The following is a 12,049-nucleotide window of genomic DNA, read 5'->3' on the forward strand; positions in this document are numbered from 1 at the left end:
GTGAACTGGAAGGCTGATCTAGGGCTAGAGCTGCCAGCAGATGGCGTGACACAGTCGTGAGATGAAGACAGTTGCTGTAAGCTGAACTGAGCACTTCATGCTGTAGTTCGGGTGTTTAGCACCTCTCCTAACTAGCTCCAGCTCCCTCATTTGCTGGTACTAATATGTCACAGCAAGACATTAAGGGGCCCTACTGAGGTTTCATGTGAGATGTATGTGTTGGGCGAGCAAATCAGAATGTACCTTTTAGGGGTTAATAATAAGGCTTGTGATCGTCATGGGTTGGCCATGCAGTGAAATGAGGGTACTTTGGTGCCCTGGGAGTGTATAAAAAGTCTGAATAATGGAGGTTGGGCACCCTCAGTCAGTGCTTGGTCGTGTAATGGACAGGGGCCTGTTTTGCTCATGAAAAAAAATAAATCATAATTTTGTCTCCAATCTCCAAAATGGAAAGAAATAGTGTTTAAACTGAGTTTTGTTGTTGTTGTTGTTGTGTTTTATTTTTTTCTTTCAGAAATGTTAGAGATAGAAAAAGAAAATTAGTCTTGGAAGTCCATCTTTGAAGGTAAATACATGGAAAAGCCTGAGCTAACAGGTTTATGGAGGACATGTCTATCTGTATCTACAAAGGTGGTTAGATAAAATTGGTTGTTACATAAATAAAAAAGTGCACTCTCAGGAAAACCCAGTGCAGTTGTATCACCTTCCACTTCTTCATGCACTGTGATCATGCCTTCAATTATCACTTTCTTTCTATGCCTTCAGAATCGTTATAAGATAAATGCAAGGTTTCTTGTTACATTGGATTTCTTATATTACAGAAGTATATGTGTTTTATTTAAAAGCTAATATGAGAAAAAAATGCAAACATCTGATTTGTTTGGAGTACTTTGATGAAATGAGAATGAAATGTGCTCACTGACTGTTAATACTTTTTCTGTAGAGCTTTCCTTTTTCAAACCTTGCCTTTGGTGGAACCTGCCCCATATTTTCATACATAAGTTAACATTTACAATTCAGGGGCAGAGAAAGAAAGAGAGTCTATTATTTAGCCCAGTTTAGGTCATCTATTAGGTTGATCCCTGTGTCATCAATTAAGCGTGGGCTTCTGGTCCACAGGAAATGCCCTCCCTCAGTAAATAAAAAATAAAACACCACCACTTTCATTTGGAGGTACTGAAGATCTTTATTAAGACGTAATGTTGTGAATGATTTTGGCCAAAGGATTAAGAAATCATGAAAATGTCATATATTTTTCAAGTCAAATTTATACTGATTTGAGCTCTATGAACGTGCTACAGCACAGATTTTATAGGGCTTGGGGATAATGTTAAATGAAATAGCAGGGTTGAGGTCCAGTTCTGAGGCGGAAACTCCTGGGGGAGGGTGGAAGGTGAACCTCTGTAGGAGGCTGGTGAAGAAGAGGAAGAGCTCCATTTTGGCAAGAGTCTCACCAGCACAGATCCTCCGCCCTGAAATGAAATGCAGAATGGACAATAAGAGGCTGTGTGACGTGCTTCTTCCATGGCTGGAAGAAATAAAAAACAGCTTTTTTTTTTTTTTTTCTTAAAAAAAGCAGCTTTTATTCTGAGGAAGAACAGTGCCTTGAAATGTCATGTCCCCAGTATAAAAGAAAAAAGTAGCACTCAAAAGTGCACAAGAGCCTGAGAGAGAGGATACTCAGTCTTCACAGATATGATTATAAAGCCAAATAATTATTTTATTTTCTTTTCCTAAAAATGGGCTGGTTATATGTTTGTATTGTGTATGTTTGTATTTTGTGATAAATATATGCAAATGCAATCTGAATTTCTGAATTTCTTAATTCCAGTTTTCAACAAAATATGCTTTTTTCCCCTCTCTATTTTGGTTTGGTTCAGTTTTTGGTTCCCAGGCCAACTTTGGCTGTTTTTGTCTTGACTTTGTCTAGTGTAGCCTAGTCACAGGCATTTTTGTATTTTTATTTTTAATTTTTATTTTTATTACACTTTATCAAAAAAGACCTTGGAAACACATATGTTAGCTAGGGTAGGACTGAGCAGGGAGGTGGTGGAGATATTCTATGGAACCCCTGATATAAGCCTTTCTCCAAAACCACCATGCATATATATATATATATATATTTCTCAATCTTGGACAAATTCATACATTTATAAACTTCCTTAATCAAAGCGTGATAATTCAAGGCCAGAACTAACACAGGCGTGAAGTGAAATTTGATTTTAACTCCCTTGCTTGACTGAAAGTGGAAAACAAGGTACTAAGGCATGGCCGTACTATGAACTGAGCATTCCAGAGAATGTCCAGACCTGGTGCTTCCTGGACGTGATTTCAGCTGGGAGATTTAGACATAAATCTGAAAAAGAGGGCTTGTGAATTGGCAATATCATAAATTATTTTATGAAAAAAATTGATTTTACTATATGTGTATGTTGAGTATGATAAGGAAAAAACATATTCAAATGTCACAAACAACTAAAAATAACACAAATAAGGTCCATAAAAAGTGCAGAGTATTGTGGATATGTTGGCCAGGGACTGATGTATAGGAACTTAACAATGACAGAGCCTGAAAAACAGGAGAGATGCCTTAGAAGGTGCAGTCATTGTGAAGGTAGGAATCTCTCATGCTTTGGAAAATGATACAGGTGTGTAAGCTTAGGTGAACATCACTCTCTGTGGGAAACTCAAAGGCAACCCCTTTACATTCACTAATATTAAAGAGAACTTGGGTATTTATATAATAAAACCCCTCTCTTTTGGCACAGGATATGAAGATTTGTTTGGCTGATACTGCTGCGGACTTTTTGAATGGGTCTTTTAAAAATGGCCAGAAACAAGGATGCCCAGGTCATAGAGCAGAAATGTCATACCTAAACTATCATGGAATTTTCTGAAAGCCTCTCTCACATTTAAAAAGACACTACAAATTCTATTTTATAATCACTGAATACAGGGGAACTGATAACTACCAAAGGCTGAAAGAATTAGTAGACATTCTCTCTATTATCAGAAATGCACCCTGAGAAATGAGTTGTGAAAATGGACCCATGACAAAGGCAGTGTGGGGAGGTCAGGCTTCAATAATGAAGAACCACTAGTCTGAATTGCCTAAGACTGGTACTTGCAGCAGTATAACTGGAAAACAGAAGGTACCTGCTGAAAATGGCATGAAAGCGTCTTTCTTCACAAACTTTCCCTTGGAGTCAAGAAAGTGTTCAGGATAGAACATCTCTGGTTTCTCCCACTGGGATTTATCTTGCAGGACAGAGATCAGCAAGGGGATGATGTAGGTTCCCTGCAAAACAAGACAGTGGAGTTATTCTGTGCAAAAATAGTTTGTTGGCAGTAATGACAATAAGATTTTAATGTGAAGAAATCAGCCTGGACAAAGAGATTATTCTGGCTTCCATTGTGTGACATCACAGAAATGTTCATATATATCACATTAACCAGGTTTGAGATTGGAGAAATGTTAAAAGAAGCAGTCCTGTAAGCATCTCACCTTGGGAATGAAATAGTCTTTAAGAATGACATCTGTAGTAGTCTCATGAGGCAAATCCAATGGCAGGATACTAGCAAATCGTTGAACCTCATGGATAACAGCATCTGTATATGGCATTTGCGTTCGATGCTCGATTCGTGGAGGGTTTGACCCTATCACTTGCTCTATCTCTTCTTGAACCTTTCCTGATGAAGGAATACAATATAAGAAACAGACAAGGACTCTTTCATCCCCGAGACAGACTGGGCTTCACTGATGTAAAAGTATAAAAGACCTCAGCTGAAAACCGTAAATTCTGATTATTTCTTTGCCACTAAGAAACCTGGATTTGGTTAATTTAAATGGATAATTTAAGAGTGCTCCCAATCCAGAGAAGGTTAATAAAAAAAGAAAAAGAGAGAGATAGAGAGAAGAAAACCATATTTCCTTTTCCTTCACTTGCTACATTTTAATCATATTTTGGTGAATGTTTTCCAGGATTCTTTTTGATTTCCCTGTCTATCTACTGATAGGCTGACCAATGTGCCCCTCACTGGGTGTCAACCGCAGGGCATAGTGACACTTGGATAATAATTAACTGAAAGTATTGGCTTTTTAAAACTTGGTGTGTTAAGAGATATGTTGACCTTCAAGGGTCCTGTTCAGTTCCCGAGTATAAGAGCATCTGTCATAAAACTACTTACTCTGAATTTCAGGGTACTTGAGCATCAGCAGAAGGCTCCAGTTTAGTGTAGAGGAAATTGTCTCAAGGCCAGCCGTGAACAAATTGCTCACCAAGCTTAGCAAGTTGTCATTATGGAAATACCCATTGGAAGTGGATTTCTCCTGAAAGGAGTGTATGAGGTAAAAAGATGAAAACTTAAAGCAAGGAAAAACTTAAAGCAATATAGATAGCTAAACTTTTACTAAAAGTATTTTTATTTATTTATTTATTTTTTTAAGTGTGAAAGACAAAGTGCTTTGGGCTTGTACCCAGAGAAGAGTTTTGAAAGAAGTTTTATGTTTTGCATGATCTCTGCCCTTACTGGGGCCAGCTGCAAAGAGAGCTCTTTTTCCTCTGAAAAAGGTAAGTAAGATATATAACAGCCCCCAAATAAGGATCCCACTAGAGCCCAGGCAGTGCTTTAATACATTATGTTTTTAAAATAGTCAGAAAAGCTAGAAAAACAGTCAGAGCAGATGGAAAGAAGGATGGAAAGCCTTGGTAAACTGTACAAGTAAATAAAAGGAAAGAAATTAAGTTTAGAAGGATTTATGTTAGGACATATAGCCATAATTATTAGGACTCAAAGGAAATTGTAAATGTCTTCATATAACCACAAAAGTTTGAAGAAATGAAAAGACGATTCAGTTACCTCCTGCTGTTTAACAAGGAAAGCATCAATAAAACTTCTCAGATCATTTTTGTCCAGAGTTTTGAGATGTTCTATAAAAGTAACTTTCACATAAGCCTGGAATTCATCTTTATTTTTGAGAAGAGTCTTGTTAGCCCTTAGGAGGAATCCAAGGTATGGGAAGATGTTGTACATCTACAAGAATGAAAAGCATTAGATAAAATTTACCAGCCAAAGGTCTGAAAACATTTTACAGGAACAAATGAATGATATTGTGCCCATTTTGCAGATACAAAGACAAAGGCTTAAGATTAATATTTTCTTCTTTAGAACATGACTGGATGAAAATCCACAAAGGAAACCTCTCAGCCTCAAGTTACTGGAAGCTGAGAGACTATTTTGCAGGAGAAGCATAGATGTGACATAAACATCTGCCGCTGGCCAGTGGTGGGACAGATCTTTGGACTGATTGTGTAGCTCCTTGTATGTTCTTGACAACTTTTCCCTCCTTGCAGACCACCTCTACCATCAGTTGAAAGCAGCAAGTAACAGCAATAATTCAGACTACCACAGTTATTTCACATGCATTTTCTTTGTCTGTGTCACCACACAGGCATATATGGATCATATTTCAAAATACAAGGAAGAAATTGGAGTAAAAAGCTGTGTTTTGCCACTGTTACAACAGTATAAATGGTGGTATGTTAAATCCTTGCTGTCTGGCGAACGGAACCAGAACTGCACAGATGTATACAGTAGGATCTGTGCAGCTGATGAAATGTCTAAAACTTGTGAAACTTCAAGTTTTTACAAAAAAGAACCTATACCACAAGCTAACTGAAATGTTGTCCAGCAAGTTTTTATTTTTATTTTATTTTATTTTATTTTATTTTATTTTATTTTATTTTATTTTATTTTATTTTATTTTATTTTATTTTACCAGTTTATTTTAACAGTTTTTCCTGTTTCAAAGCCCAAAGGGAGAGAAGTGAATCTGGTGTGTGGCAGCATTGCATGCAGTTAGCTGAGCATATTTGTTACTCATTGAGACATTTCTGTGTAGCAGAAGCATGCAAAAAATATATTCTGTATCTTTTTGTACAGGTAGGCCATGAAATCTGTAGCTTCTCCCTGTCCCATGCTCTGAGAAGGTGTCCTGTGTTGTCATGTCACTATATAAGTGTGAAACATACTTTGGGAGAATGCTGGGCTTGCTGGTCGTGCGCTACAAGGTGTGTGTGTAGAGACAGATCTCTGTTTTCTTTCTGCGATAAGAGTGTCTGAGACAAAAGCTATTTATGTTCCATGGTCCTGACAGTTCTTTTCTGCCATGATTTTTGGAATTGGACCATGGGAGGAGTAACAGCTCTAAAGAGCTTCTTAGATAAGCGCTGCCTGAAGGACAGGGGGAGCCACCGGGGCTCCAGGCTGGGCCCGGGGCCTCTGGGCCTGGCCCTGGGCACTGCTGAGCAGAGTTGGGCGCTGGCCTCTCCGCACCTCCCTTCAGCTATCTACGGACATTGAAAAAGTCGCTCCCCAAGTCTTCTCTAGGCTAAAAAGTCACTGCTGTCTCCTGTCTAGAAAAATTGTTATGGTCTATATATACTGGAAGTTTAGACACCTGCCCTGGTGGTGTATCATGACTGCTGCATTTACCAAGCTGAGAGGCAACCCAGTGCTCCCCTTGCCCTCAGAAGCAACAGCTTACAGGATTTCATTGCTTTTCTTAAAGACCAATTCAGTGGGCATTTCAGTCAGCATTGCTGCCAGAAAAAACAAGCAAACAAACTAACAAACAAAACCCACGAGCCTTGTTGTCTTCCCTTCTCAGGTGTTCCTTTCCTCGTATCAAACTTGACTGTACCAACACAAGCATCCAAATTTCAGAACAATACACTGCACTGGGAAAGTGATCTCATAGAAAATTAAACTCCCTAATCTCTCTTGCCCGTTATCTTTTTATTTTATATTATTTTATTTTACTATTTTTTTTTCCTTACATCCATTTTATGTTAGTACTCTGCAAACAATTCAGTCACAAGGGAGAAAATGGCTCAAAGCAAGGAAGATGGGAGAATAGTCTGATTTTATCAGTCCAGATTTCGCACTCATCAAACTATAGTTTAAGTAGGTCTTTGAGAGATTGGGGATTTGGTTGTGGGTTTTAAGATTGCCACATTTTCTCTTAAGCTTTGTTTTGGCCCAGGAAGTGCTTGTAAACCTATTATCTCTCAGTATCTCAGATTTTTCTGTTTAATACAAAGAATAGACTACCCATGTTACTATGTTCCCATGGCATCCAGTAGAACAACAACATAAAAATGTTTACATTACCGTAACCAAAGGTTTCCCAGCAAGCCTCACACTTTCATTGGTCAACTGTAGAAGTCTTATAAATCTGGAATCTTTGTAGTCGAATCGTTTTCCCAGTAATATTGACACAATTATGTTAGCAACTGCTGAATTAATTATTTTACTAGCATCAAAGGGCTTTCCTACACAATGAACAAAGAAAGAGATTACCTTGTGTCAAAAGACTATGTAAATTTAATACGAACTATTGCTATTTATTTTTGTTATTATTCGTTATTAAAGAACCATACCAAACCAACAGAAAAATGTCTCAGCCTGAGCTGTACAACATATGAAGAACTTGAGGTTAACGCCAAGCGTTGTACTTGAGCCAAGTACAAGTACAAGCCAAGTACTTGAACAAAACTTTAGAGATCTGAAGAATGCCTCATCTACCAACCTTCTTGTGACCCAATGGTGTCTAACAGATACCCATACTCCTCCACGATGCGGTCCTCAATGGCCCTTTTTCCCATTCCAAAGTCTCGTAAGGTTGTGAGAGTAAATCTTCGCATCACTTTCCAGTTTTCACCATGGGCAAAAACAACCCCTAACACAAAGAGAAGATTTCAATGCAGTAGCAGATTTGAAAAACCTAATTTGCAGACACATAATGTAGATAGTAATAACAGTAACTTTTAAAACAGGTTAGATTACATCTGGATGAGGAAGAAAAACAACTTTTCTTTCAGGATGTTCAGACTTCAACAATAGGTTTTATTGAAATAAAACAAAAACTGTTTAAAAGATGTTTAATCAAGAATAATATATATCTATGAGAGACACTTGTCACTGAGAGAGTATTGGAAATTCAAGTTCAAATTTCTAGTCATCATCCTTTGAAAGTGGGACTGAACTACTGAACTGAGATCCTGTGTCTCTGATGATTACAGTAAGCACTTGAATAGGCACAAATGTGTTTTAAATTTAGCCAAGGTCTTAAACCCTCCTAATCAGTTTTTCACTGGAGTTTTTATACACTAGCTAACTGACTACTTCAGTTATATTTTTCTTTGAAAAAAAAAAAAAAAATATATATATATATATACATATACAAGCTTACGTGCAAGCAATAATGTGATTAAAAGATGCAATTATGGAAATGCTTGGAGAATTATTCCTGAATTTGTCTGAGTGTCTTTGGAGAGATAAATATTATTTTCTGATGCAAAATTAAATTTGTTTGAACATGAAATTCTTATTTGGAAACCCAGCTTGGAATACAATATTTCACTTATTAAAATAAATCCTCAGTTCTGCTTGTGTTCCATTCTAATGCCACATTTAGATTTTAAGAACACTATTCACCACTTCAAATGAGAAGCAGAAGTATAACACTCATGCGATTTCAGGAAAAAGAGGTTCTATGGTAAGCTACAAACAACCAAAGTACAGAATCATACCAGGAAAACTAGAAATGCCTTCTCTGTCATGCATGCCATTGCTCTAGATTCTGAAAGTAGGGCATTATCTGTTTTCTGTTATTACTGTGTGAATAACTATTTGGTTATAGTTTTCCACGTGTATTTCCAATGCCTTATATTGATTTTGATTCTAAGTGGCATGCTAGCCTCTGATTTTTCTGTAGGAAATATGTTTTTTTAATAAGTTGGATAGGAAAAATAAAAACAACTCACCATATCCTTTGGTCAAATCTTCAAAGATCGGGATTCTAGGTCTCTCTGCAAATGCATCTGCCTGGTTTACAAGAGCTTCCTTCACTGTCTCATACCCAGAAAGCACTACTATTTTCCTTTGTCCCATCTGAACACTGTAGACAGGACCATATTCTTCTGACAGCTGACAGAGGAAGATAACAGTGATTTACAACTTGTACGGCCTACAAACAAATTAACCACCTTTTCAGTGCTACTTATCTTCCCATCCAGCCCCTAAGTTACAAAAATGTGAAATGTTTTAGGACAGAGAATGAGAATTAATGTAAATAGAGACATTATGATGATTAATGACTGAATAGCACAGTTAGGAGTGGAGCCTAGTGTTAACACCTGAAACCTCCAAACAATCAAAGCCACTGAGAGTTTCCTTTGTGCCAACAGCTCTGACTTCCCTCTGAATCCCATGTAAATTCAATTTTTGACTCAGTTTTTCACACTGATTTTTATGTTACTGTGTTTCTTTCATTTAGGCAGCTCCACACTCATAAACTAAACCTATGCAAACCTTTGTTACCATTACTGTGTAAAAAATAACTCTTTCTGGGCCACGATCTAGCATCAGATAAATTTTCACTTTTAGCATATGATTACAATCAACATGAATCTGTCTACAAAGAGGGTCTCAGAGACCCTGTTTTGTCTAGGGTGGTACCTTTTTAGCTTGGATTATTTTCACTTGACTCAATGTTCTTGATTTTCCTGACTGCACTTATTTTTTGGTGTGTTTTCACAGAGAAGGCAACTATTTAGCATTGCTATGCAAAGTAATCAACAGCTGGTAAGCAAGTGCAGCCAACTATATGAAATGACACAGCAGCAGTGACATGTGGCTGAATTAAGGGTAGCTTCTTTGATAATATTGTTATCCCAGACTAATGTAGCTGTAGCAGAAATTGATTTTTTCAAAGGGTGTTTTTCTCTAACAGCTTTCCACGATTTGCAGTGTTGATGCTCTGGGTGAACGTTTCATTTCAATGACTTCAGATTCATTTACACACTAAGTATATGAAATATTTAAACCTTGAGCTAAGCTCAAGTTAGAGGACAAACTTCCCATTATAATAGATGCATTGGAATTAAAGAAGAGACTTTTGCCAACCCAGTTAAGCTTCATTGAATAGCTACAGATAATTTGCTAGATACTGCATCTGAGTGGTCTTTTGATCTGTGGTTGTGACATACATACAGACTTGTACGTTAGATATCCCTTTTAAAGTCATCAGCAAAGAGATATATGAAATTTCAATGTCTAATAAATAAATAAAGAAAGAAAGAAAGAACCAGGTTCATAGAAGTCTTCTGACTCAAAATCAGGAGGGGCTACAGTAAACTAAGCTACAGTAAACTAAACAAAGCACTAGAAAAAAAGCAAGAGATTTTTTTTTTCTTTGGTTTGCTTGGATCTTTTCTGTATATTCTGGCAACTACAGTCCCTTTTGGTTTGGGGGAAGGTTTGGGGGGAAGAAGGGAAGAAAGAAACATGACAGGGGCTGTTAAATCAGTGAAGACAGGAGGCTACAATCACAACCCTAGGCATATCGATCAATGGAAGGTAGATGGATTTATCCAAATCATTTTTGTCATTTTTTTCATAAAATTACCACAAAAATAAAGTTAGGACTTGCTGTTAATTTGAGAGAAGTTTAAAGCTGAAACCGAAGTGCATGAAGTTGCAGTGAAGGGAGAAGGTGTTACAGTAAAGAACAAATCTTGCTGCATTCAGAGCTTCCTTCTCAAATAACTGTCTCCTTTCCCTTGCTATGGGTCACCTCTGAAGCAACATATCAGGGAAAACTCTGATATCTTGGACTGTGGGGCTACATGTAATTATGTGACCAGTAGAAAAGATAATGGCTACCTGTAGATAAGTCTTGTAGGGTCTCTTCAAGTCAAACAAATGAAGATTTCCAATGATAGGTAATGCTCTTGGTCCTGGGGGAAGATTCTTTCTCCGGTTGCTATTCAAGAAACTTCCAATTTTCAAAATGATCAGAAAAGTCAGGATGAACACTAAACCCACGGTAGTGCTGCTGCTCCAGTCCATCTCTATTCAGCTGAGTATTTGCTAGAGAAAAGAGAAAATGTGAACTCTGGATCTCTGTCTTCCTGCAAAATTTTGCTGTGAGAAACCCTAGTCCATAAGCCTCTTTCTCAGTGGAAGGTATTTCTTGAGGTTAGTGACTGGTTTATTCTCTTCCCCTGTGCTTGTTAATGAATTGTTGGTATGGTACGGAGGCAGGTAAATGCTAAGCTTGTGTGACTGGGCGAGTGTGTATCTTTCAGTGTTCAAGAATGAAAGTCCAAGCCCTTGGACGCCCACAGGTCATGAACCTGCTGTTTGCTATAACAGTCATAAATTCTGCATGCCCTGCAGGTTACTGATTAATTAGATTTTCGTCATTAGTTCAGGCACGGCCTTGATACCCTGAGCATTGAAATCAGAGAAAGATTATTTCTAAGTGCTTTTTCATTGGCATAACTTTGCTCCCCTTGGATTCATTGGGAATTTCAAATCACAGAGTCACAGAGTCACTGAGATTGGAAAGGACCATTGGGTCCTTTCTGGGAGATTGGAAAGGTTCATTGGGTCCGACCCACTTGCTCCAGCAGGGCCACCCAGATCAGGGTGCCCAGCACCATGTCCAGGTGGCTGTTGGAGATGTCAAAGGAGGACACCATCCATAATGTCTCTGGACAACCTGTTCCAGTGCTCTGTCACTCTCAGAGTAAAGAAGTTTTTCCTCATGCTCAGTTGGAACATCCTGTGTTGGACTTGATGATCCTTAAGGGTCCCTTCCAACTCAGGATATTCTATGATTCTATGATTCTATGTGTTTCCGTCTGTGCCCTTTGCCTCTTGTCTTGTCTCTGGAGACACCGAAAAGAGTCTGCCCCATTGTCCTGACACCCTCCTCCAAGACATTTGTATACATTGGTAAGATCTCCTCTCAGTCTTCTCCTCTCCAGGCTAAGCAGGCCCAGCTCTCTCAGCCTTTCCTCACAAGATACTCCAGTCCCCAAACTGTCTCTGGAACTCTGAGTGAAGAGCTAGTAGCAGTGAATGAATGGCTGTGTGATTCTTAACTGCCTGCTGGGTTAAACCACAACATGAACCCAGAACTGGACACACTACTCCATGTGTGGCCTCACCAGTGCTGAGTACAGGGACAGAGTCTCCT

General features: G+C 38.2%; 1 protein-coding gene across 1 annotated transcript; it reads right to left on the minus strand.

The window, feature by feature from the left end:
• Positions 1–1,161: 1,161 nt before the first annotated feature.
• On the minus strand, positions 1,162–11,138 carry LOC309876283 (cytochrome P450 2K1-like). The gene is made up of 9 exons (XM_082756379.1): positions 10,729–11,138; positions 8,829–8,991; positions 7,592–7,741; positions 7,174–7,334; positions 4,861–5,034; positions 4,189–4,330; positions 3,506–3,690; positions 3,157–3,298; positions 1,162–1,472 (listed from the first exon to the last, which is right to left on the minus strand). Exons 1-9 carry the CDS (start codon positions 10,912–10,914, stop codon positions 1,285–1,287), a joined length of 1,491 nt encoding a protein of 496 aa, XP_082612505.1. The 5' UTR covers positions 10,915–11,138; the 3' UTR covers positions 1,162–1,284.
• Positions 11,139–12,049: the final 911 nt, after the last annotated feature.

This window comes from Aythya marila, assembly GCF_965140915.1.
Source record: "Aythya marila genome assembly, chromosome: 3".
Classification (NCBI taxonomy): domain Eukaryota; kingdom Metazoa; phylum Chordata; class Aves; order Anseriformes; family Anatidae; genus Aythya; species Aythya marila.

Excerpts from the sequence above, each read along its gene's own strand:
- LOC309876283 (XM_082756379.1), bottom strand. The coding sequence starts at position 10,914 with ATGGACTGGAGCAGCAGCACTACCGTGGGTTTAGTGTTCATCCTGACT. Across the intron at positions 7,335-7,591 it reads CACCATTGGGTCACAAGAAG|GAAAGCCCTTTGATGCTAGT; the intron begins GTTGGTAGATGA and ends TTCATTGTGTAG. Across the intron at positions 5,035-7,173 it reads CTGGGAAACCTTTGGTTACG|ATGTACAACATCTTCCCATA; the intron begins GTAATGTAAACA and ends TCATTCTTGTAG.